The 26,642-nt window shown below is 43.5% G+C and overlaps 2 protein-coding genes across 2 annotated transcripts in view; one reads left to right on the forward strand and one right to left on the reverse strand.

The window, feature by feature from the left end:
- The window catches only part of LOC124176683 (leucine-rich repeats and immunoglobulin-like domains protein 1), a 308,596-nt gene that overhangs the window by 268,708 nt on the left and 13,246 nt on the right, over positions 1–26,642 (reverse strand). The gene's annotated exons all lie outside the window — the stretch shown is intronic.
- LOC124176686 lies at positions 1,295–5,540 on the forward strand. The gene is made up of 8 exons (XM_046558267.1): positions 1,295–1,571; positions 1,708–1,938; positions 2,346–2,407; positions 2,497–2,532; positions 2,616–2,754; positions 3,277–3,386; positions 3,472–3,499; positions 5,250–5,540. The coding sequence occupies exons 1-8, from the start codon at positions 1,493–1,495 to the stop codon at positions 5,330–5,332; spliced, it is 768 nt and encodes a 255-aa protein (XP_046414223.1). The 5' UTR covers positions 1,295–1,492; the 3' UTR covers positions 5,333–5,540.

Genomic DNA, 26,642 nt, shown 5'->3' on the forward strand with positions numbered 1-26,642 from the left:
TTTTTACCATCATACTTTTTCTCTCTCTTTTCTGCAAATTGGCCGATTTTGATTATTTTACCGTCGCAAAACTAAGTGTGCGAATACGTGCAAATGGTCTGGTTAAACGAAGTCGCTGCAGACGAGTAATTTATTTTTATTCGAAATCACCTGGCAAAAAATTGAGATCGTCAGCTTCACGGGCACTTTTGTCTGCTGCTGGAAATAACTTTATACCTCATTCCTAGAAACCTGTTCTTTCAACTCCTTATTTTAAACAATCCTTGCCAATCCGCGCATTCTCTCAAATTTTCGAGTCCCGATCCCACTCCACATCTCACGGTCAGGGTAAAGAGAGCTACGAATGAAGAGGGATCGTCAAGAAGCTCCAAATTCTACAATTCAATCGGATCTCGTTATACCGCGAATGGCGTAAACAATACATTATCCACTCGAGTTCTGCTAAGATCAACGAAGCGTGCTGCTCTATCATTGTTGTTGGTTCTCCGGTGTATTGTTCACTGTTCCAGACAGTTGATCATCACTTCAAACTCCGAGCTCCTTTTCCCATTTTTCCTTGTACGTTGTACTATATAAATTTATATTTCTCTCTGGCCATGCAGCAGGTATCGAGGCTGTTTGTATTTCGCGTGTGGCACTCGCATCGAGTATATACGTACAGTTATACACAGTTCCAGTTTATACGATGGCAAAACTATGACCAAGGCGCCTGAACAATCATCGGAAGAAACGTAACTTGAAACTGTAAAAACACGGGGAACATGATATCGAATAAAAAAAAGGATCATGGAGCGAGTCGTTGACCGCTAGTGTTGTCACCGCATACCCACGTCTTGACTTGTTAAAAAATCGGCGTGAATGATAAAAAAAAAAAAAAAAAAAGATACATACTCAACGAGTTGTCGAGGAAGAGAGTTTACCGCGGTTTATAACGGTATTATACCGACGCAACGGTTGCGACTAGTTTTTGTCCTTCTCCTCCTCCTCCTCCTCCTCTTTTTGTTACGAGCAAGTGGATTTTGTTCAGGTCTGATCAATTCATCATTCCAGACTAACCTTGGCACTTCCCATTTCTCTCGGGCGACTCCGACAAAGTTGCGTGTCGGGCCTCTCTGAGTCAGGGAGGTGAAGGTGGGGGGGGGGGGGGGGTTTCGGTGTTCGCCTTGCAACAAGAAGGAGGAAGGAAGAAAGGAGGTGGAATTATGGAGAGAGACCGGAGGATCGGTCCTCCGATTGCCGGGATAGTGGGAGGTCTGTGGGTCGTGGAACAGTTATATAGCCACACAGTCTGTCACTGACCCTGTAAGCCTGGTTTCCTTCTAGGCCCAAGCTTCTCCTCGAACGGTTTCCTATTCACTTCCCAGTCTTCGTTCCCCGAGTACGAACCTCGGAGCTCGGTTCAATTACAGACTTTTACCAGGGTCCCCGAGATATATCCTTTCGCGGATCTCTTGGTCCTCCTAAACTAAAACGAGATTTAGGAGTTTCAGACATGAGGGTTCTTGTGATTTGTGCTCTCCTATTAGCCGCTGATCTCGCTGTCGCGAGTGCCTTTAGCAGCGATGAATTCGGTGAGGGTAATTCAATTACGGATCCCCGGATAAGATATTGAAAATAATTGCCCGCCGTTGCCTTCGTTTGACCTTGCCTAATCGCACGCGTATCGTTGAGTGAATTTCTATTATATCTCTGTCGAATTATGTCCAGATGAATTCTTCCGTGATGAATTCGACCAGATTTCCACCCGCGTCCGACGGTCGTCGGAGATGGAAAAAGGACGCGATACCGCGCAGGGAGACGGTGAGAAAAAGAAGAAGCCTCGTCGTTCTTGCTGCGGTGAAAATGACGATCTGAAAATTCTCTGGGGCGACGGCGTCAGAGACATTAAGAAGGAGTGTTTCGATCAAGCGAAGAAGGCTACCGAAGTCGTGAGAAAAGGTGAGCAGCGTCACGGGCGCAAACTAAATGAACAAAAACAATTATCGATCAAAAGTTCAGTCGACGCTTGATTGCCAAAAATCTGACGCCGAGCTATTCGCTGAGGAGCGATGAAGCGTAAGGAACACGCAATCTCGGTGGCTCGTTAATAAACATTTTGACTCCGTCAGCTGTTGGCTGTTTAGTCGTTTTATATTGCCTGTTGAAATCCACACCCGTTTCCTCCTCGAGAAAATATTTCGCGAATCTGAACATCGGAGAACTCAAGAGAACAGAGGAATTCCGGGGGGAGCGAGGGGGATAAAGTTATCTCTATTTAGGTTAAGCTAGGTGCCTCGCGAAATTTCCCAGATTTATACAATTCACTGGAGAGAATTCCGTTCAACCTGAATTATTCTCATTTCCAGCCAGAATGATGGAAGAATACGAGGGATTCATCCACGGCAACAGAACCAAAGAGGAATACATTGTGAGCTATTACTTACGCATTTTCGCTTACTTTAGAATTAAGAAACAAAACAAAAAAACCTTACCGAAACATTGACCATTTTCCAACAGTGCGCTGTGCAGTGTATCGGTCAGAAAAAGGAAGTTGTAAGTAGGATTCGTTCTAAAGCGTTGTAAGAGTGAAAAAATTTTAGATCCGAGACCTAATTTTTATCTTTGTTTCTGGCTAGCTGGACCACATGGGAAACGTGATGAAGGAAAGTATGGGAGAATACGTGAAAAATACGTATTCGTCGGAACCGTGGAAGGCGGAGATAGCAGATCAAGTTCTGGAAAAGTGTTTCGCCGAAACGCAAAAGCCCAGCGAAGGTGAGAAGTTGATTCAAGTTGACGTATAAAAATATATTGAGCACGGTCGCGTTAACGGTGTTGCAATTTTTGTTATTAAAAAAATAAAAAAAATAAAATAAATTGTATTCGCTGAAAGAAAAAAGCTACACGAAATAATAATATCCACCTGGGATGCACGACGACCTGCTTTCTTCTTCAACGGTGACTAATCACTCCCATATCGCGAGTCAGCGATGCTACGACCTGATTTCTTGTTAATAATAATAAGAGAAAGTATGCGCGAAGACGCAGGGGAGTTATTGTCTTCCCGCAGCTGTTCGCGTCTTTGCGTTATTAATATTTATACACGCGGATGTTTCTCACAATCGGCTCAGAGTCGACGTTATGGCTTTTGTTAGAGCAACGCGATCGTTATAACTCTCCCTTTGATAAAATATTATCACCGTGACATTCGCCGACGGCGGATAGGCGTAACGCCTTACTCGTTAACAGACACGATATACTTTATAGGCACATTATAATAAATTTCAACCCCTGCAGGTGAAGTGTCAATGGATAACGGTGCAGTCACGAACGGGAGATCGGTGCAGGCCAAGTGCAATAAAAACGGGATTGCCTTCATTCACTGTCTCTGGCGAGAGATGCAATTGGTGAGTTAAACTTTGAGGATAAATGTATCGGAAAGCGGTGAGGTGAACACGTCGTGATATCATTCTCCCGTATATCCTGTTTCAGAATTGTCCGGCCGACAAGCTGCGTGAGAGTAAGTTGACGTTCATTAACTTTTGGTATGTAACGCTACGTAGGCTCTATGTAAAAAAAAGAAATTGGCAATTTGGTGGGAAATCGATTGGCGAAAAATTGCGAGAACTGTTTGTAGTAATTAAAAGGTGTTATAGAATCGTTTTACCGCAGCATAATAAATTCTCTGAGCTTTTTTCGCCGATCAAAAGTTGGTAGGTAGGTGTAGGTGCCTGTGCAGGCAGCAGCTTTACTACAGCCGGCACTTAAAATTCACTCGACAATAAACGCCTCCTGTAATTACACCTATATAACTACGAATAGAGCTGCTGCACGGAAACTGCGCATAATGGAAAGACTGGACGAGAATATTCCGGTGCTATCAAGACTATTAGACACGACTGAGCAGAGCCCGTTTATCAGTTGGAGTGAAACGAAATGATATTTTCGCAAAAGCTTGTAGCTACCCACCTATAAACCCGACCGCACCTCTCATCTAGCCGAGTAATTCAACCGTGAAAATATATATCCTTGCGGCTGGTGAACGGTCCGCGGATAGTGGGATTTGCTTGGGGTGGAGGGAGACGATAGTCATGGGGGGCGATGGAAGGTATAGGAAAGGCCGGGTCTTCCGCAACATGAAAACAGGATTCAGGAAACGGCAACTCTTTGAGCACCCTGCAGTTTCCGTTCAGTATTATTCACAGTTACTGAGTATTGTTTAATGCAATTTTTTTTCTTTTTTTATCTTCTCTTTTCCACCTTCTCTCGAGCTTATACATTCACTTCTCGGAAGAATTTCGTTCAACCCCGTCGGGATAAGCTGGCCATTGTTAGGTGAAAATATACTTTGTGTCAATTATGATTATTCTCACAAACAAGTGAATCTGTCCCGTGATTTTATCATTCGAATGCTTTGACGCCGCAACGTTGGAATCCGTTTTTTATCATTCCGAATTTCAATCATTTACATTTACGTGACATCATATCGTGACATATCGATGCATACAGTATTATTCAGAAGTTTAGTGTCTCAATTATGTTAACGAATACCAACGACTAATTAATTAACGTCGAGCGTTCAATTAAACCCTTCAACGCAAGCTAGAATTAAAAGTTTTCAGAGCATTGTAGAGGAAGAAAAAAGAAAAATCGAATATCACTTTTTCAACATCCTTACAGGATGATCTTCAACAATGGAGCGTACACGAACACACCGAAACAATAAGCTGATCAAAACGCCTAATATTAGACGTCTCCATTTGGCACCCGGAAAAGCAACTTATAACGAAAGAAAAATCGGGCAACAGGTTCGGGGATCAATTATAAAGATCCAACGTATAATACCGATCGACTTAAATCACCGCGACCAATTGTATTGCGAAGAAACGATAAGCGGGGTAATATCGATGCTCCTTCTCGAAAGATTGCCTCAGCTTTAGAGGTCCTCGACTATTGGCTGTATCCAAGCAAAGCTCGGATTACTTTGTTGTTCCAAGTTTCACAAGGGTCTTTAGTTACTCGAAAATCTCGGGTTATTTTGCAGCATAGTCGCGCATATACGTATACGTACTGTGTCGGTATAGGTGTAAGATAAACTGGCGTAAAGTTGAATAGCCTCGAGCGTACAAGATATGCGTTATACCGCAATCGCGACGCACGCACGTGTGAAGTTTCCAAGAAGTCGGGAACCTGCCGAATTCCTGCTTATCCTTGTTTCGATTTTATACACAATTCTCTCCGCTTCGTTTCATTTAATTTTTATTTTTCAGGCCGAAAATGTAACAGACTTCGAGAAAGGCTGCGCTTACAGGAATCTGCCGTTAAGAACGGGACTGAGCGCAGTCTTTTCTGAACACGTACAGGCGTTGGAAGTTGTTTTTAAGTTACTTTGCTTTATTTAATTTAAGCTGAGAAAATCACTCGTACAATGTTTGACGCATGACATTTTATCTTGTTAATTTTTCTCAAATTTTTATTTATTAAAAACGATCAGTATACATGTATTTATATATAGTTAATTTGAATTCTAATTTCATAAATGTGTTGATAAACGAAGATAACATGAAGGATATCCCAATAATTACGCCTCCCAACTCGAACACATCACAATGCATGCCCACTCCCGGCTCGCACCTAATTATCAATGAAGGTTACTCAAGATTGATCCGGGAGAACCAATAACGTGGTGGTTAGTGCCACTGGTCGGGGTTACCTCTTGTAATACCCAATCACTGCAGCTAATAGCCTCTAATCCACACAGTAGTTGACCTGCCTCTCGATAGGATATGCCGAGCTGTGATCAGCTGTTACCGACGCCGACGTAACAGTCTTGGTACGGTAAGATCTCTGCTTTTGCGGCTTGGAAACTTTCAGCAACAATGTTATCATAACGTGCGAGCAAAATTTTCAAAGGAAGACGATTCTGACTCCAATCCCCCAACGCTGATCAAAGGAAAAGGAGCTAATTATCCCTCAACCCCACACAAGAGCAGAAATTTTACAGCGCGTGTCGTTGATACCTGTACTTTGATAATTAGTGTGGCGGGAATACGAGAGAGAAAAGGTTGCCTCGCAGAGGTTGAAAAAAAAAGCAGCTTGGAAATAATTAAAACAGCTTAGATCGAATGCGAAAACATAATAATATTTCACAACGAATGGCTTCCGGCCATTTTCTAAGATCATTCTCATCGCCACTAGGTCACGCGGACTTCGTCTGCAGGTATAAATATCATTAGGACTTCGAATCAGCTAACAAGAGCGTTAGTAAATGGCACTAATAATGTCGTTACTTCTCCCAAGTATTTAACCATCATTTCGTACTTCGAAACTTGATCTCCTCTCTTCCCAGTGTCAATCCAAGTCCGCCATGCTTGACTCCAACTAGCATGACTATGTTACACAGCATTGATGCCGTTCGAGTAATCTTCTCGTATGGAATGTAACAATTGTTGAATACTCTACACTCGCATTGTCAGAGCCATCGCTACCTGAGTTCTGAGGGTGAAGTGTGGAGGGTGGGTGGATGGCACCGCACGTCCGGCCAATGTAACGTAACGCCACTCGACAGCGACTCATGGATCGTCGGTTCTAATCCATAATTAGCAGGCTCTACTCGAGTTGCAAACTGGAGCTGCACTACGTCGTCGACCTGTGGCTGGTATTCTCGCTCTGGCACGGTGGTATAAAAACTAAAATTACGATGGTAGTAGACGAACGGATAATACAGTCCTCGATTTCGACCTCGCGGATTCGTGCATCTATCTTTCGCCACGTTTTTAGAGTTCTAACTCTGAAAGAAAATCGTTTTCGAGAAATCTACTCGTTCGATTAGCAGCCCGTCAAAAACTTGAGATTGTGTTCCAACCGTGGGAGGCAGGCAAACTATTGGAATCAAACTACGAACACATACGGGAATATCGGTACGCATGGGTACGAGCGTGACTAGACGAGGGCGTGGAAGTGGAGACCAAATTGCAAGTTTCCCGGTCTTCATATTTGTTGAAAATTCAAATAGCGAGCAATTATGCAGAGTTGATGTTTGCTCCGATGAAAATTTACCATATCGTAGACTCAAAGGTGCTGAGTGCAAGGCAGACGACTTTGGAGAGTACGAGCGATTATCGTTACGCTTGTATTTCACCTACGGGCGAACACTGGCAATGCACGGGGAATTCCCATTTCTCAAACTGATCTAACAAGTTTTCCATGTTTGAACCGACCCGCAATTCTAGCTCGAGCTAATTCCAACTCAACCCTGCGACATCGGGTGTCTAACTAAACGCAAGGCATTAGACACGTATGTATTATGTTCTGCCGCCATACACCCATAAATTTTGAGACGACGTTTATTGTTACCCTCGTTCGAATGGAAAAACATGACTACGGTATATCAAACCACTTGGTATATAATATTTATCCAGTCGTTTCTTTCTGCATTTATTTATCTAACCACAATGGAGCAGAAATTTTATCTCCACGATGGAGACGCAGAATTTACGTCCGTTCGGAATCAGATCACTCTCACACCGAACGAAGCTCTCGTCTATCAGCCATAATTTAACGGGGATTGCGTCACGGCTGAAAGTAATTTAGCTTTTCGACAACTTTACGAACAGTCCTTACCCCTCTGCATCATCGCGGAATAATACGTGGGAGCTAAAGGATTCCCTTTCTTTACGCGCAGATATTCGTATGTACTTGATACTCGATAAGAAATTCGTCAGCAATCTGTGTGTACGCTGCCTAAGCCAACAAAAAGAACTTTCCCAGGAAAATATATGCCGCAATAGGTTCGTTTCAGTGTTGAAAAGGGAAGGTCAAAGTTATGTATAACATTATGTATGTAAACGTATTATATATACCTCCATGTGTGCCGCGTGTGCGCGAAAATGCGAGCATGGATTCATATTTTTTCTGCCTTTCCGCTCCGAAGATTGATACGAAAATGGAAGATGGATAGAACTTAGTAAAACGCAGGGAATAAATTACTTCGCAAAGAATCACGTTCACGCATTATATACTTCCGTGATACGGATGTAACTATGCATATATCTTTTTTCAAGAGAGAGCTCCGTTCAGAAAAACAAAGTTGAATGACGTGCAAGAGAAAAATCGAAGGTGCAAACAAAACGGCGTTTGCGGCATCCAGCTAGAGTTTAAAAAAATGCTTCTTTAAGTTTATTGGAAGAATTGAAGAAAAATTTTTCATCGCCAGTCCGTAAACTTCTCTGGCTGGAAAAACTTTTCATGTGCAGGCGTCAATTATCTGTTTGAACTACCCAGTGCATGAGTATTTTTCGGTTCAGTCTACCAGGTGCACTTGGCATTTAATACTTGGACTAGCAAATATTCAACTCGATGAGAAATTCGGTTCGATAAAAACAAACTAAAAAGACAAGTTGCTTTTGAGATACGATAAATTTGACTTTCAACGAATTCTGCTTACCGCTAAATGTTTTTTCCTTGTGCCGTAGCTCGATGTATTTTTTATTTTTTTTTTCTCCACCCCCCATTTACCCCTCTGTCATGCATTGATATTTCTAAAAGGAGAGCACTCGCGAAAGTTTTTATACAGAAAAGAAAATCTACGAGCCGGCGTCGTCGCTGTGTGCACTTAAATTTTTATGTCCCGTGACCAATCCTTCGCAAAGACTTATTTTTCACCACTAGCATAAGTGTCTCCGATATTTCGATTACTTCTTTTATTTTGACACCGTTCCCTTTTTTTTTTTTTTTTTTGTCCATACATCCATTAGTCTACAATTTTTATCATTACCATTCCCTTATTTTCAATGTTATTTTGTAACTAGAAGATTGATCAATCACGTAACGAGATTCGTTTCACTCTGCAGTCTATATCGTATGGAGGAATATGTCGTTGGGTACAAATTTTAGGTCGTTAATCTACAGATGCAGGCTCTTAACTGTTTCCGGCACGGTGAAATGTAATAGAATAATACGTTGCGCAAATGTTGGAACATGACACGACTGAAAAAGCTTTATGGATTTGTTGCAACCGAACGACCTGCGCATCACCATCGCGAATATAGCAACACGACCAGTGACACCTCTAGATGAAAATGTAATACTGTACTCGTCGTTCATTGTTTGATGAAAATACAACAACGTTTTAGTTTGCACGTAAACTGGTGATCAGGAAATGAACACGTCGCACTGTGCCCGGATTATTAACGCTTTTTGATGAAATGAAGCTTTTGTCGGACACCCTGCAGCGATTTTCTACATCGTTATAACAGAGTTAAAATAACGCAGATCACCGAGGCGATAATCTGTACCTTCGGTAAAAAAAAATTCAGCATCGAGTGCAAAGCCAGCTTGTCTGTTGCATTCAACGTTGATATTCGCGAAAACTTGCATAAGCGCGCAAAGGCCTTGAGAGAAACGCGTTGCGTGTTTGAAAATAAATAAAGAAAGAGAAACCAAATAATGAAACAAAAAGAAAGCCTGTAGCAGGGAACCAGCGAAACAAAAGGACGAAGAAAGAGCGACTTGTCACAAAGGATAATGAGGAAATTGCTTCGCTGATGAGTGCACACGTTGATCCAGCGGCCCTCTGAAATAATAATTTGAATTTGGTCGGTCACTGACCGTAACTGTAAAGGGTTGTCCTCCACCGTCGTTTCAGTTAACGCAACTAAAGTGTCCGGCCAGTGGCGTAATTAAAAGATCCCATGCCCGTGCCCTTTAATAACGCTTAAGCGGTTTACTTCCATACAACCAACCGTTGATTACAATTTCCCAACCCTCTAGCTCATCAATCTTGAGATAATTCCCTCGGTTTCAATGGAAAATTTCCCCCCTTCGAGCGAATTGTAATTGAAGGAAAAATGAAAAAAATTTACTGTAAAAAAAAAAACACGTTAAAAAATAAAAGAAAAGAAGAAAGAAAAAAAAAAAAAAAATTGCTACCGTTTCGACATACGCGCGTTATTTTCCCAGTTGAAAAATTTCCACGTCACTGGATCAGACACAACGGTAATACACGGTTTTTGTTGAACGGGATAGGATAGGAAATAGGCCCGTGGGGCGAAGCCTGACTGTGTCACCTCGCTCACCCGCTGTTCAGACATCAAAGAGACCTCCATTCGCTCACGAAGTACTCTCGGTCCGATCGCCCCGCACCGCGGGAAGTTCGATACGAGCAGGGGGGGGGGGGGCGAACTTTCGAAGCAATAAAGCTTCGAAATACACAGGAATTTGTATCGTTTTTCTAGTGACCTTTTTTTTCTTTCCTACGCTACCGAAAGTCTTCCACTGCCATGTTGATCGTCGGATTTTCGCGGTTTCCTGATGGGCGGAACAACGGTAAGGTGAAAGAATCCCTTACTGCGATATTGAAGAATCGTGGTCGGTCTTCTTCTAATACATGTTACCAATGACCCAACGATCACGAACGAAAAACAAGCGTTACTCGTAATGCATAAAAAAGGAGGAACGAAAATAAACACAGGGGGACAGAGTGTAATGTGGAATATTGAGAAAACGTGTGACGAAATTTACGACGACATACACACGGTATAAGTGTTATGGAAAAAAATTTATGGGAATGATTGTCATACGGTGCGCTGCAGTACTTGGCAAAAAGTAGCCGTTACGGCACACCTTCCATTTATGATGCAAAAATTGCGTCAACTTGGAAAACGTGGGTGGCATGTAATTCTAATGCGACACTGACAATATTCGTGATAATACCAGAGAGAAATACATACACAATATGCACAATATGCACATGGATGGATAGGTGTGCATTTAATTGTACGATGATGAATCCGATTGTAGTATATCTGAGGATGGCGTGAACCGATTGTGCTGAACGATTGCACACCTTAAGGTTCCGAAATCTTCCTTTCACCGCAAATTCCTACTAGTCCCTAAAGTCAAAGTAATTCGATAAAAAGCTTGCACCAAAGCTGCGCCATCGATTCGAGAACAGAACGCTTTCAAAAGGGACGAAAACCAAGCCATATAAAATCCCTCAAGAGCCATAAAGTCGGAAGGACTTCTCGTCAAAATAATTCCTTGTCCTAAAAAAAGAACCTATTTCTACCTCCAACTTTAGTGCTGGCAGTTGAATGCCATTCCTTGAGTTGTGAGGTTGTACTTGGGTTTTGTACATTTGATATTCATGATTTATACTTTTACTTTAAAGCCGTGGTTTTTTACTTGCTTAAAACCTGTTGCCGTTGAAAATCTTATGGTGAAGAGCGGTACGATTTAAAGCGTGGTCGAAGTGGATATGATTGAAGGATGCACGTCATTGCAAAGCAATAATCGAGATGCAGGGTTATTTATCTATTATCCCTTTCTTTTCTCACGATCTTGGTGTTGTAAGTCTTCAACAAGAAAACAAATGGGGATACTTTGGTCGACTATTACTTACTGACCGAATTTCGAAAGTGACACACGCGTACCTTCCGGGCCCCGTTTGTCTTGCTTACTTTCGTACATTATTATATACGTGTGGCTTAGGTCATATCCCTGGCACCGTTATTCAATGCCTTCATAGCTACTCAGCTGAATTATAGTGCCTTCAACGTACAAATTGCAAGAATATTATTCTCATTTCAATTGGAAGTTTTTTTTTTTATTTGAACTTGTGCTGCAATCAAAGTTTCAAAATTCACAACTGAAAGGTCGCTAGGATTTACCAAAGCTAGTCAACTAAGCTCCCTCCTTTTCATTTTTACTGAAACTTTGACTACTTTCAAAAATCCCCAAAATCTCTTCATTCACATGCTGTACGAACGTAATGATGATAAAAATAAACGGTGACGTACAGTCCTAAATCGCGATAATTATCTCGAAAGAGATGGAGCGACGTACAGGAATAGTTGTACGGCGTTAAGTCTAGCGTCTGGAGATTATGCGACACGTAATCTCACGTAGGGAAGGCAAATGGGTAGTAAATGCACATGCGCTGTATGCATACATGAATAATATGTACATGTGATTGCGAGTGTATAAAGCGTGCCTGGTGACTACAATATAATGTATATGTATATATTTAATAATAATAATAATAATAATGATAATAATAATAATAATGATGATGATGATGATGATGATGATGATGATGACGATGACGATGACGATGACGACGACGACGACGACGACGTTGACGATGATGATAACGAGACCGATCGATGAAACGAATTTCACGTAACGACATGCTCGGAGTCGTTAAAATTTTTCCGAACGTGTTATAGCTGACCTCACCCGGATCTAAGATTATCAAACTGCAAGTTCATAGTCTGGCTATCATGCATTATTCATCGGGGCCGCAGCCGAACAACCACTGTATTATAATTCTTACGTCGTGTATATGAAGATTTTCTTTCATTTTCCAGTTCATTTTGTTTCCCCACTCTCGTTACGTCTCTCTTTCTCTTGCTTCTCTCTTTGTGCGCGCCAGACTTTCGGAGAAAAATCTTATATTTTGTTTTATGCAAGAGCTTTCACTTTTAACCATATCTTCTACAATTATCCCCGATTTCGTGAACGCAAATTTCTCAAACAAGTCACGTCCATAAGTCGAGTTTCGGGAACTCCGATAAAAAAAATCGTAGCATTCATAGTCTGTGACCAGTCATGACCAACATGATCGGTCTAAGTTCAATGCTGCAGTGACGTTCACTTTATTTCTTCATCTTCAAAAATTTTGATACTAATCCTGCAGCCAAGAAAAACGTGATCCCACTTAAGTGGGGAGAGAGGAGAGATCCACAACTGCTATCGCTACGGAATTGTTTTGTAGAAATCGTTGAAAACCAATGTAACGTATGTGTAGACGGGGAAGAGGTGCAGTGGTAGGATTTTAAGCGGCTTCCAAGATAAAAAGAAGAGGGACTAATTTATTCCTGCACCGACGGGAAATTGCAGCGTAATTATTATTCGGATTTAACGAAAGCGCTTATGCGGTTGTTGGCAGCTCTTCCGCCTTTCCTCTGCCCGCGATCCTTGTAAGACCACGATTAACCCCCGGATCCGGCTCCGTAGTGAAATTGAGCTACGAACATTTCATTCCTGATTTCGGTACTAATTTTTCGACGAAGCAGCTCCGCGGAGCTTCCTTTTCACTAATTAGCACTGGCTCTTTCCGCTTTCATTTACGAATCTATTCCTGCAGCCTTGCTTGAGAGTTTGCAAAAGAAAATTTTGATGAAAAAAAAAAAAAAGAAACAACTTCTCTAACCGCTCAACAGCAACGAATACTCTTCCATTCCCTGAGGATACGAAGATGTGTATGGCTGCAAACGCGTGCGTGATGTGGCATAAGCGCAGTATATCGCCAACGCTGCTGTAGATACGTTATCGCCGATTCCGTAGTTTCAAATATAGTGATTATCGCGGGCGTGACAAGCGACTTAACTGCCAGTGTCACGTATCATATCGCTCTGGTTACTGAATTATTTATAATTTTAATCTCTTCCACTTAGCCACAACGCGGCCACGTAACACGTACCCAACACGAGAGCTAGAGAGTGAGGGGGAGAGAGCGAGAGTGCGTGGCATCGCATGACCGAAAGTGGTTGTAAATATATCGAGTAGCAATGTGCGATTATCGATGATCTTATCGCGACTCCATGGATACGATAAACCGATGATCCCTCGCTTGAACGGCACGGAAAAAAAGGAATTCAGGAGAAAAAACGCAGGCTAGTGTTCCGTGGACTACCGATGCTAGAGATTGCGAATTGTTTAAAGGTTCACGACATTCCGCACGATGATACGGGGATGCCTATGCAGATGCAGGGCACAGAGACGCTAATTGGTTGGAAAATTTAGACAATAATTAGTTCTCAAAAGAAATTTGTAAAGAAGAAGAAGCAATGCACGAAAAATCGTCCGTCGTGCATTTGACTACCTTTAAGGTAATAAAATCGAGTTGAATCTAGATGGTCTAGCGATATTATCCGGCATACATTTTTCATCACTTTGTTAAAGTCCGGAAGAATAATAATACGCGGTATGAAAGTTTGAGAAGTGGAAGGGGAGAGTCGATCCTGTCCGTATAGGTATAAGTTATAATACCAGTCCAATCTCTCGGCTGCTAAATGCATCGCCTGCACCAAAAATCATACGGTGCTTGGTTATTCATGGCCTTCCAACGATCATAAATAATGCAATCTCAATTAATATTACTCCCCAGTTGTTATACTGGCTTAATAATTCCAGGTGGAAGTGATAATAGCGTCTTACATGCGGAGGCTTCATTATTCATGCTTGACTCGGAGAGGCGCGGAGTTGCAGGTTCGTTGGTGACTCCTTCCTTCCTTCCTTCCTTCCTTCCTTCCTTCCTTACTTCCATCCTTCCTTACTTCTGGTGCCTCCAGCCGCCGGGCTTGCATGTGCCCAGCGTATATACGAGAGCCGAAGTTTCTGCACTTTAAAAGCCGAGTAAATCCCGAACTTAAAATGGCTGGATTTTTCCCATATCTCAATATCTGATTTCTCGAACGATCGATTTGGAACACGAATTATGTACTTCGATCAAAGTTATCCAGCAGGCAGCCTCTTCCCGGACGATGAGAACTGACGAAAATTAATCGCTCCGGGTCGGCGGATCCTGTCAATAATTTTATTCAAAGATCGTTGCCGGGTCTCGAATCCTCTTCCAGTGTCAAATATGCAGTGCTTCGAGTCCTGAAGAGTTGTACAAGGAGCGAGAAAGCAGATACACGGAAACTGTTATATTAAACGTCTCTCGGCTGCCAACCACGACTGTCGCCTCAACCCTGTCACGTTATCCGGAACAGCTAGCGCCCTGACTGACGTATTCAAATATACAACGATATCTCGCCTGCACTCGAGTCTCGGATGGCTGTTACCGGAAGAAGTCTCTCGCTTACCATATTTATTGGACTGCGATGGGAGAGAAAGACGGTCGAGTCGCCATAAAACCAGCTCTAGTCGGATTCAGCAATCTGCCTCGAACCATCCTTTCACGACGTTTTAATAATTGAACAGCTCAAATCGCAGGATGGGATGTAGCGTATATGTACGTATGAATTTCGAAGGCCCGCTGGTATTACATATTTGAGGCGGGTACCTTAAACGCGGAGAAAAGGACTGATGGGGGCGGGGATCGATGGTGCAATAGTGTATATCGGTATACGAGGGGATCCGTTTTGAAAGAATTAAATTGGAAAATTCCTTCGCCTTATTGTTGGCCAATTCCAGTTGAATGGCGTCACGCTTTGTATACCTATACTACACTTACGTATACCGGTAGCGAACCTCAGATACGAATCCGCGAAAATTTCCACCGATTTTCAGTGGTCGGTATTAGTATAGGATCGGCATCTTCGATTATTTCGTAATTTTCACCAATGTGTCGTTCTGATCATGTTCAGGATTTTCAAATTCCTCTACATCATTAACGGACGAAAATAAGTATTTTCACAATTTGTATGACAAGTTGAGAAGGTTGGATGGGAATTGAATTTTCGTTCTTTCTTTTAAATGTTTTTTGTTGTGTTAACGAGATTATCGGTTCCGAGATAAATGATCCTGCTTGGAAGATGGGAGGAGGGGGAGGGTCATTATTTCAGTGTTATCTTGATTTTGGGTTATTTATTGGTCAATCAGTTATCGCCAAATTCAATTTAGTTGCCACCGATAGGGGATCACGGTCGCTTAGAACGGACCATAGGATTGGTTAATTTCAAAGAGCGATGGATCCGCTGTTTGTTCATGCTGGCTTTTTGTACCTAGGAAACGCAATTTCAATCTTTTAATTGGAATCGATTAAACGCAATACCCTGACCGCCGCTTATTACCAGCCTCCCTGCGAATGTTATCCCGTACATGGCATGATATTCTCTTCTTTTTTTTTTACCGATTTCTCTCTTACGTTTTTATCGAAAAAAAACCAGAATTCGCGAGGAAAAATAATAAACAATGGACAAATGAACGAGTAATTATTTTTGACCAATTTCGCACCGATGTTAAACGGGCATTATTCCATTACATCTCATCCCCCGTAGCGACGGCGTGAGAATGGCAAAAATTCAGTCATGTGTTCAAACATGCAACTCCCTTCCCTGCTCGATGTTAAACAGAGGGAAAAGAGTCGCCGTATATACCCGCCTAGAGGTTTTATGGATTACAAGAGGCGAAATATTCATGTGAGAATAACCCGGCTGCGGACAATCCACCCAGATACGGATGTCGTCGTCCCCTTTCGATGGTGTTAATGTGTAATAATTGTTCACTAAGTGCTGCTAGTACTTACGTATCACGCGACTGTAATGGTACGGTGAGTTAGTGTGCTTGGAGGGGTGATACACCTAACCATTATCCGGATAAGAACACCTTTGTTTCTTACAAAGGCCTGGATCGAGGAAAAGACAACGAAGACAGTCGGCGTATTCGTGATTTATAAGAAATGCGGGTATTTTGTTTGCATCATCGTTATGAGCTTCAGCCCCCATTATTTCGCTCTTTTAATAAGGAATTGAAAAACTTGACGATTGAATTTGAACCAACCATCGATTCTTCGTTACATGATAACCGGATCATTTTGGTGAAATAAAATTGAAAGTTTGTTTTTGGTTTCGTATTTCTGGAAAAATTGGGTATAACAAAAAGCAAGGAAAACCGACTCGACTAGGGATATGGATCTTCGCGTAAAACGTGCTTATTTCAACAAAAAGCTTAGAGATAGCTTGTTGATCAGTTTTCGAAATATTGTCGTACCAAAAATTTACCACACATACGCACGCATACACACTGGAACCTTTATATGAAAATGGTCAGAGGTGATGTTTTAGATTTGAGAAGGTCGAGATCAAATGAAAAATCAACTTTTCTCTTTCAGAGTTATTGTAACAACTTTTTTTCTCCTCCGAATACAAAGAAGACTGAAATTAAAAATAAAAACGTGACGGATTTCGCGATTTCCCAATTTTTCAAAGTCAACCGATCTGCGTAACTGTCCGATTACAAACGAATAGCCACACATATTAAAATCAATCTTTTTCAACGATTTGACAAGCATTTCATACAAAAGCCTGATTATTAAATTCCGTTATACAAGTCAAGCGGCCGCACGGTGGCAAAACGGAGCCAAGGGGGTGGAAGGAAAAAATATAACTGGATAAAAATGCCCAGGGATTCGTAAATCTCCGAGCAAAATTCGCATTTCAGCTTACAGTAGGTGAAGTTCAAACAAATGAATCACCCCGCGTCAAGGTGGGGAGGGGGGGTGAAGGGAGGGCGGAAATCCTCGCGGCCCTTCGATTTAATTTGGTAAAATCGAAGTGTCGTGGCCGCCGAGGGTGAAACGGGGTGCCTATAATCCGGTCCGTCGTCCCCGGCGTCCCGGCGTCCCGGCTGATTATTCACTTTGCCTTTTTCTGCCCTCCCTTTCAAAGAAATTTTCACCGAGTAAATACACCCCAAGACGCGCCGGTGCCTTCCCTGCGAATTCTCCCGGATCTCTGATCGCTGCGTTCGCAACGCGGCTCTGATCCGCCTCAATCGAACCGTGGATACAACAACTCGACAGACGGATCCTCGGCTTCTTCTCCCCGGCGACGTGACGCGCGACGACGGGATCTGACGGGTCACGGGTCACTGCAAGGGGTCACTCGGCATTTGTGTCCGTGTGGTCGCGTCTGGGGACCCAATTTGTCTCTTTGTTCTCCGCCATCCCTCCCCGACTGCACATCAACTCGCCGATTTCGGGGGCGGCCGGACGGACGTTGCTTCAGCCCTCGCCCCAAGACCACGGCATTGCCACCCCCGCTGCCCCGTCCCAGTTGACACCGTCTGATTTCTGGCGGGTGAATTATACGTACGTATACTTGGGCTCACAGCGCGTTTGAACCACATTCAGACAGCTACCGACCATCGTTTTTTTTTTTTTTATCATCTTACTCGTTTGAGAAAGGGAGCTGGTGTGTATAACGTGCGGTGAAATAAGACAACGGATACAATGATTATTTTCTACGCAGCGATCTTCGTCATCAGGATCTTCAAAACCTTGCCAGGTTTGGAGAAAATCTGCATATACGAACCGTATATTCTACATTATGACCGAGTTTGTATGCACTGAATAATAGGGATAAGAAATTGTTTAACCGATGAAATGTCAAATCTATACGCCAAATTAACAAATTGTGGGATAAAACGGAACGAGTATTGTTAACTTTCGAGTAATGACTTCCTGTTATGTTTTCATCTTGAATTCAGCAGCAGCAGAGAGAGCATCAACAGCTACTATTACTTCTTACTCGAAATGGTGAATAACTGGTGGCTTCCATCCATTTTCGGCTATTGGAGATTCGAACAATTTCTCCGGGCGTTGTACGAGGTATATAACAAACCACGGCAGCTCCTAAATTTCTTGTTGGTCTTCTCGAAAGCACAATACGTTGTAGTTATCGCGCTGCTGGCACTCGTCCATGTCATAATGAGCCCTGGACAAAAAGGTGTTTCGGGACGGATGATGGCATGGCAAGGATCAGAGGGAAAGGGAGTAGGGTATAAGGCAGGAATGTTTTGCGGGTTAAAATATTGCACTCAGCCTCCTCAATGCGACTCGAAACTCGCGAGGTACGTGACACTCGACGGATTGTCGATGAGCCTATTTTCCATGGAAGATGACAATAACCGAGACCGAGGAATCAAAGAGAGAGCGAGAGAGAGAAAGAGAAAGAGAAAGAGAGAAGGTAGCGACAAATGTGAATAAAAATCGACGCTGCCAATGTAATTTAAAACGTGATTCTGATTCGAAAATCCAGCGCTCGCGTAAATGGTATCCTTATGAAAGTGGATGTTTATAAAGAGATCCCGATATTCGTGTGTCGATACACACGCCCAGCGACGGGTGTGAATAAGTGGCATTTCGGAGCTCTGTGAAATCGAAAGCGGCATCCTCCAAAGCCGGAAAGCTCGAAATCTCTGCCAGCCGTCCGTGTTACGAGGTATCTGCCCCGGCAACCATCTTCCAGACGAGTAAATACCAAACTGATATTTGGAATAGAGATGTACTTCGAAACGCTTGATGCTCTTACTCAAAATCTGGACCTACTTAGCTCGGTGAATTTTTTAGAATTATAGCGGAACTCTTGTTATGTGGAAAAAATTCAACACGCTGTCGCAATAGCGTGCCTCGAAAATAGTCCTCGTTATATTTCGTCAAAACGGGTCTCAAGTCTACCGCGTGAAATTCCTCGCAAATTTTTTCACGGACAATTTGCACGCGGGATTCTCGAGGCGTCAACAATTCGTTTTTATTGTGTTTTCTTCATTTTTATTTACCGCATCAGCCTCGCGGTTGAACTGTTCGACTTTTTTCACCGGCAACTAATCGAAATATAACATGACTGTTATCAGAATTTCACTCCGTTCGTGCGGATAAATTCAGTGAGAAATTGGCAGCAAACAGTTTGAAAGTGTACAGGACTTAAGCTTTATACCGCAGAGAGGAAATATGATTTATGAGAAAAATTGCAACCTTTTACAATATGCAGGCTGCAGTCCGCATCAGGTTCAAGTCTTGCGGAGTATGCAAAAAGTGACGTAATCCTCGTACGAATACCGAGGATTCGCGAGTAACAGCAATTTATGTACATCTCAAATTTCTACGATCAATTTTTTTTTCCGACGTATATTTAAAATTGCCCGTTAAAATATTCGGCTTGGGAATATTTAATGTTAACATAAAGATTTCCAGTTGACCAGGAATAGGTCAAGAATTATCCCTACAACCCTTGTATAATGAATTTGAATACAGAGAGACAATACATACAAGTATAAAAACCGTGCACGGAGAACCGAATTTTGAACGTAAATTAGATTTATACCGATTGGCAAAGTACAAGGCTCGAGCGCTTTCCAACGGCACACCTCCGGTACCTTATCGCGTGCAATTATTGCTAATGGTAGCGAATTTTTCGCGAGGAAATGCTCCTTTTTCAACATCCCTGAATCGTATAACCCCTCAGGTCACGTTCGGAGGATATTTGGCTATTCAACATGAACGAGCGCATTTTATTTTTTTCTCCTCTCCTTCTCCTTTGAAACCTATAATTTTACCCGGCTCTACACTTTAGGCAGCCTACCCTCCGCCTCTCGGCACTCCGTTCTCAATAACGGGATCCCTCCAGGGGCGACGACAATCTTGTGGATGAATGCCCCGGGTGTCAGGTGACGACGACTCCGGTCCTCGACTCCGCCGATCTGAATGCGGCCCGCCCGCCTTGGCGGAGCACACAGGGATGTTCGCAGATTTGAAATACGAATAACCGTTGACGGAGCAAAGTACTCGACGCACACTGCGAAGCTCTATTATAAAACGCGATCCAGCCTATCGCGTATAACCGCCTTCGAGCTTCGCAGGGGCGGAGAGAGGGTTGTAAGCGTGCGGCAAGGTCCGAGGGTGAAAAATAGGAGGGAGGGTACGGAGAATCGACTGGAAATTTCAGGCACCTATTTATTGTACGAGGGAGAAACAATCGGCGGGTCGGCTAATCAGAGCCGATTTCGGAACAGGCGGGGATGCCCATTTGCATTCGATTAATATTCGACATAGTCCAATTGACGTCGACGGCAATCGTGTCAGTGCGGAATTAGCAAATCTCTCGAGCATTTTCCTCTAATAATTAGGCAATTTGACGAGGCCGCGCGGCGTGCGAACGCCGGTGTATTTCCTACGGTCATTTGAGATCGGCGATGGTGCGGCGGACCGGCATCGGTATTATACGCGTGTTACGCCGGCTACTTCCAGCGACAGCCATTTTCTGCCAATCACGACGAACCGCGAAATGGCAATCATGTTGTACCGAATTCACGCAACGCTTAACCCCTCGACGATACGCGTAGGTGTACATTCGCGTGGAATATACCCCTCACGGCTAAAACAAAGCGTATAACTCTGCGGAAATTAGATCCGTTCACCAGCGGTTTAAATTCGAATATCAAACCGTACGCTGCGGGTTTCACCGTTGCATTTTCGATTCGTCGCATTTACCACCGCGTGCCGCAGTTTTCTATTCGAAAACGATGCGTCCTGTTTCTCGTTACCCCGTTTGATACTAGCGCCGTACACCAACCTTCAGCTGTAACCGTAAACTTTTCCAAGAGAATATTTTCTCATAAGCGGCGAGACGAAGAAAGAGAGAGAGAGAGAGAGAGTAAGGTAAAGTTAAGAGCGGAGGCTGCTAACAAAATGAGATACGATCTGGTGGAATATTTCCTGTCTTCGCATCCACCGACCAACACTTTCCCACACAGCGCGCGCTTCTGCTCCTCGGCTACATTTGTGATGAGATTTCCTGTCTCAAGAGCTGGCCGAGGCGTTGATGCCGCCGCGACGTCCGCCGGAACAGGTTACCTCTACCGGGCTCCTTCCAGGACAAAGATGCTACCGGTGGCTCAAAAGCGATGCTGCACTTCTAGAAGCGTGCAGCTGCAGGGTCAACGGTTTAATTGTCTCCGTCCCCGCCGAGTCTTCGTTAGCTGCACTGCGGTCAAAGCCGCGAGCATTTGCACAACGCAAAAATTTGCTGCGGTAATTCGCTTCGCGGTTACGATGGTGTCGCACTTGAATCAAATCTCAATACGATTGTACCGTTAGTTGATATGATTCTGCGTCAAAGATCTCCCCTTAACGGTAGAAATGATGAGTTGGAGAAAGTAATTTTCGCGTAAATTATACGTTAAAATGAGACAAAGCGATAATCAAAGCGGGCGAAACGCACCAAAGTATGAGCAAAACGGCGGTGGTCGGAATAACGCATTACCGTCCGAGAGACATCTGGCTGAATTTCATTGTCAGTGCAATTACGACGGGTCGGAGACCGCGGCCGCATTTGCGGCGTAACTACTCCGGCCCTCGCCTTGGCGGCGCGGCGGCGTTCTAACTTACCGAGTGACCGTCACCCCGCATGCAGATGTGCCCGTATGAAATGGCAGCCGCGAGAGTGTGATACGACTGTAGCACCGGAGAACCACATCCGCAAGTTCTGGCGTACAGTGTCGCAGAACTCGGTATAGCGGTCCGGGGGTCACGGCGCCGAGAGGGACGATTTAATTAGCGTCGCGGCACTTTTCTCGAGGATTTCTGCGTCCGCGACTTGACGCGTGGCTTCTAAATTGCAACTTTGCCGGCTCGACCCTTAATTCGAAAACTATCTCGAGGCCGGACGGCAGCAGCGAGAAGAGGAGGTGCAGCTTTCCCGACTGGCGGAGACTCCTCGAGAAACACGGAGGAAAGTTAGAGGGATGCTTCTCGAGTTCGGGACTTACGTTGACGAACAGCGGCAGCGCCGTGAAAACTTTGCGGCGCGGCCCTTCGCTTCGTCTCTGCGATCCAACCCCTTCGGCCCCTGCTTCTCCACGTTAGGCATTCGATTGTTTCCGCATGGTCTTGCTTTCCTTTTCTACCGCCAACGCGGACGCGGATATCGAATGTAGATCTAGAGATTAGCGGTGTATACCCATTGTTGCAATTAACAAGATTAAACGGGAAACACCGAGGCGTGTAAGGCCTTCCCTCCTTTTCGTCCCCCTCAACCCCATCGGCACCCCCGTTGCCGAACCGTTACGCACCCCGCTCGTTTCGAATCGGTAAGCCCCAAGCCCTGCGGACGAATTAAACTACGCAGGTTTGCTACGGTTTCGACCAATCCTTGTCGGAGATAATATACGCGTGAGATTTAAGCTGGCCAGCGCGTGCAGCCGATGCAAGAGACCTAATCGAGTCGGACGTGACTGAATGCAATCGGGGAAAAAAAAATTTTTGACTAATTTCAATGGGATGCCGGTTTAGATGATTGTACGACGATGTGACTCGATAAGCTTAGAAGCTGATCGGAATTAGGATTCACGTTTCCATTTGTGAAAAATAATACAATCGACAGCGTAATGTAAGAAGTATACTTTGAAACGACTAATGTTCGTTTGCAAAACGACGAAATACTGGAACTATTTGTTATGTGATCCGATGAGAATTGCTTCAAATTTTGGTGGAAACATCAGCAATATCGAAATTTTTCATCGACTACATGAAATTCAATTCTTATCCCTGTGACTGTGTACCTATATTGATTATATAGAAAACGTATCAGTGTACGAGATATCGCAGGTACGTGTTCGCGATTAATCCACAAAACCGCATTATACGTACCGCGGAAGCTGAGGTAGGTACATAGCTACTGCACCTGTATTTAGGTGACAAAATGCATGTGAGAAAATTTGTGTTTATCTAGCGTAATTACCGACGAGGCGTTAATGACTCGGCGTCGAGACGCCCTCGACTAGTCGCGCTGCGCCGAGGCGGTGCACAATCGATCCAATGAATGACATAGAGGTGCCAACACCGGTGCCATTAATCAAGGGGAATACGTGAGCATCTCGGCAACGACGCGCTACGCTTCTATCCGGTAAAGTGTCTCGCTATTTCGAAAGCCAAGACGGTAAAATAAAGTCCTATTCACACTCGGTGCCGGTGCTTTAGGGTGCGGCACGTGCTTCGCTAATTAAACCCGTCTGCGTGAGCTTTTTAAGCAACGAGTATATGTGGAAGCCGTCGAGAGCCTCGCCGAAGCTTTGATCTTTTCTTTGTGACAGATAAAGTAGAAGCGGAAGAGGGAAAGAGGCGCGAAGCGTGTCGAGGTGCTTTTCACACAGGCATGAATCACGTGTCGATTGTTCATACTTTCCGAATTTTACCTCTGTTCAAACTTCGTTATTCAGTTTTGTAAGATCGCGCTTTTGCACTTTTGTGAGAGACGAACATGGAAAATAAAAATTGTACAACCCCTTCTGTACAGCGAGTTCTGCAAGAAACCGCTGGACGAGATATTTTACTTTGCTAAATACTTTTTTCAGTTTTGCTGCAGGTGTCGGGGATTCGACTTTAGACCCTGTTGACGGTGGTAATTTGAAGAAAAAAGTGAGTCGAGGTAGTCGAGTTCTTGCCCGGTGCAGGAAGATCGAGCGATTGCGTCGCGACGCCGTGGAATGGTTGCTGGAAAAGGTCGGTGAGAAGAAGTAACCGAGAGAACCGAGCCGAGCTCGAGAGGGAAAAAGGGAGAGAGAAACTGCCAACTTTGTAACTTCTTCGCCGGAGCTCAACTTGCACAAAAACAATGAGAATCGCTGAGGCGTGGATCTTACAAATTACGAGAATTCAACTTCCTCCCCGCGAATTCTATCGGGCGGACGGCGGTGCGCAGCGGGGCTGACGGGAAAAACCAAAACTCCATCATGGGCTGGTAGGCTCAGACAATACGGAGAAACGAACGGCAGAGAATATCGCGTCTGGTTACAAAAATAATGTCTCCGTCTTTTTCACAACTTTGATAAATCCCTCAGGAGCATCGGTTACGTACAGTGTATAACGATCAAATTCGAAGAGATACCCCATCAGCGGTTAGTGAAATTAATGGGATTTTTCAAAATTTCGTTAATGCAAGGAAATTTGGAGAAAGATTCTGTAAGAATTGTAACTCCAACCATAAATACTTACTTTAATAATGTTCCTTTGTTATACGAGGAAAGTGAAAGAATCTGAAATGACGAACCGAGAAAAAAAACAACAAAAAGAAAGCTAACCGAAGCATTGGAGGTCATCGAAAATTAACGTTCAACTCGTCAGCTTACATGTAACATATTAGCCAGCCTATTTGACCCCTATCGACAAACATAAAACACAGATTATTTCGAGAGCAAAAGCCGGATGTGTTCGCAGCTTACACGCCGTGTAGTTTGTTAAATTCTTCGTTCAAAAAATTAAAAATATTACTTACACTAACGTACGTTTTCAGTGAGGAGGATCAGTGTCGTGCTGTTACGATGCAGAATAGCAAATTTTTTGTTAAACGTTTTGAAAAATTTGTTCTGCATAAAGGGAAAATTGTAAGAAACGAAATATCTATCTCGGTGAAAGATATAATAATGGCCACCCTTTCTGCTTATAACAAGATCATGCAAATTTCTCCATAAACAAATATTATTGTTTAAATTCATCCTCGTTTTTAATTCAGCGTTTATATTTTATGCGCGGTCCTGTAATAAAAATTACTAAACATCGCAGGCACGAACTGAAGTTTTGAAGCTTACAAACTTGTTCATAGGTGAAGGGTGATTTATACGTCGACTAGCACCAATGTCAGGCAGAGAAAAATAATTGTATCGGAAAGTTGATTAGTCTGGCGCGCGAACTTTTTAAAACCTTGCAATTTAATTTTCAATACTTTGGCAAGTATACGGTTATATACGTAATAAATTATATAGACACTTTCGCACGGATTTAATACGACGAGAGTATTCTTTGGGAAAATCTTATCATCTTCACCGCGGAGTCTCGCGCGCATCTGGATAAATTTATGGTGCCTTGGAGTATCAATTTCACGTCCATCTGACTTCAGACGATGCGGCGTGCGTTTGCATTATGCTAAACCGCGTAAGTATAATAATTGGTGGGTATAACGAGTCGCGGTGAAAGTTCAAAAATATTATAAGCACATTATAAAGTGCTTGGAATGCTTAAATCAGGTTTCGGGGAGGGAGGCGGTCGGCCCTCAACAGCGGCACTTTTGGCAAAATGAGTTTCGTAATTGATTCAGATGGAAAAAGTTGCTAGGTGGCACTAGGTGACTCTCCGGCCTGCATAATAATTGCAAACAGTACCTAAAGCTGAGACAGGTGACATTAAGAATTTCAAAACTTCTCACGAAGCTCCGCTTGTCTCCTCCGAAATTATTTTCATTTTTTTTCACTTTCCTGGGTAGTCGAGAGAGGAAAAAAGGGGGTGAAGAAAGGGTGAGAAATTCAGAAAACTCGACTGTAAAAGCGCGCGTAGACCGATAAAAGCGCTTTTATTGCACCGGGGCTGATATTTGACGACAGTGTTATCACCGTTCCTCGTATTTTTGAAAGGTAATAAAACACCTCCAACTACCGGAAGTTGGTTACGAAACCGCGATAAAACTCGCCGGGCGTTAATGATTTTCACAAAGTTTAAGGCCCCCTCCCCCGCACCATTTCTCCCGCGACACGGTGCTCGCTCCGCAATTACAACCGGGGGTCAGTACCGCGCGTATTAATCGTCGCGTGGAATCAGAGCGAGAACATCTGTTTAGTTATTCTAAGTGCGATCAAGGGTAAGTAATTCCCAATTGAGTATTAAACTCAAGTTTGTACAGCTTCGGAGAATTTAAGCGAGTCTCTACTCGAGTCAATTTAAGCCGCCGCTTTTGCGGAATTCACAATTCCGAACGGCAGGCACGATTCGCCTCCGAACGCTGCGCGGCATAGAATAACCGACATTCTTAACAAGTAGAGATCGAAAACGATAACAAGATCGAGCGGTAATCCACAGTTTGCGCACGTTCAAAATTTTAACGGATAGTTTTTTTAAATAACCCATTATAACTCTTCCGTTTCAAGCAAAAGATGCTGTTGCGTCTGACCGAAAATATATTTCGAACTCTATATACCGCAAATTGCGAGGTAAAAAACGAAGGATCGGAAAATCTTTTTACCCTCTACATTTAGCGATCATGTTTTATTAAGTATGTTATACGCTCCGTGGATAGATCAATGGTTCACGTTTAGTATTCGCCGGATGTTGGTAGCCGGCAGGTAGCGCCACCCTTGCAGACCGAAGCCCCAGGGAGCGCCCGGACACT

Source organism: Neodiprion fabricii, chromosome 2 (assembly GCF_021155785.1).
Source record: "Neodiprion fabricii isolate iyNeoFabr1 chromosome 2, iyNeoFabr1.1, whole genome shotgun sequence".
NCBI lineage: Eukaryota > Metazoa > Arthropoda > Insecta > Hymenoptera > Diprionidae > Neodiprion > Neodiprion fabricii.

Excerpts from the sequence above, each read along its gene's own strand:
- LOC124176686 (XM_046558267.1), top strand. The coding sequence starts at position 1,493 with ATGAGGGTTCTTGTGATTTGTGCTCTCCTATTAGCCGCTGATCTCGCT. Across the intron at positions 2,755-3,276 it reads AACGCAAAAGCCCAGCGAAG|GTGAAGTGTCAATGGATAAC; the intron begins GTGAGAAGTTGA and ends CAACCCCTGCAG. Across the intron at positions 3,387-3,471 it reads TCTGGCGAGAGATGCAATTG|AATTGTCCGGCCGACAAGCT; the intron begins GTGAGTTAAACT and ends ATCCTGTTTCAG.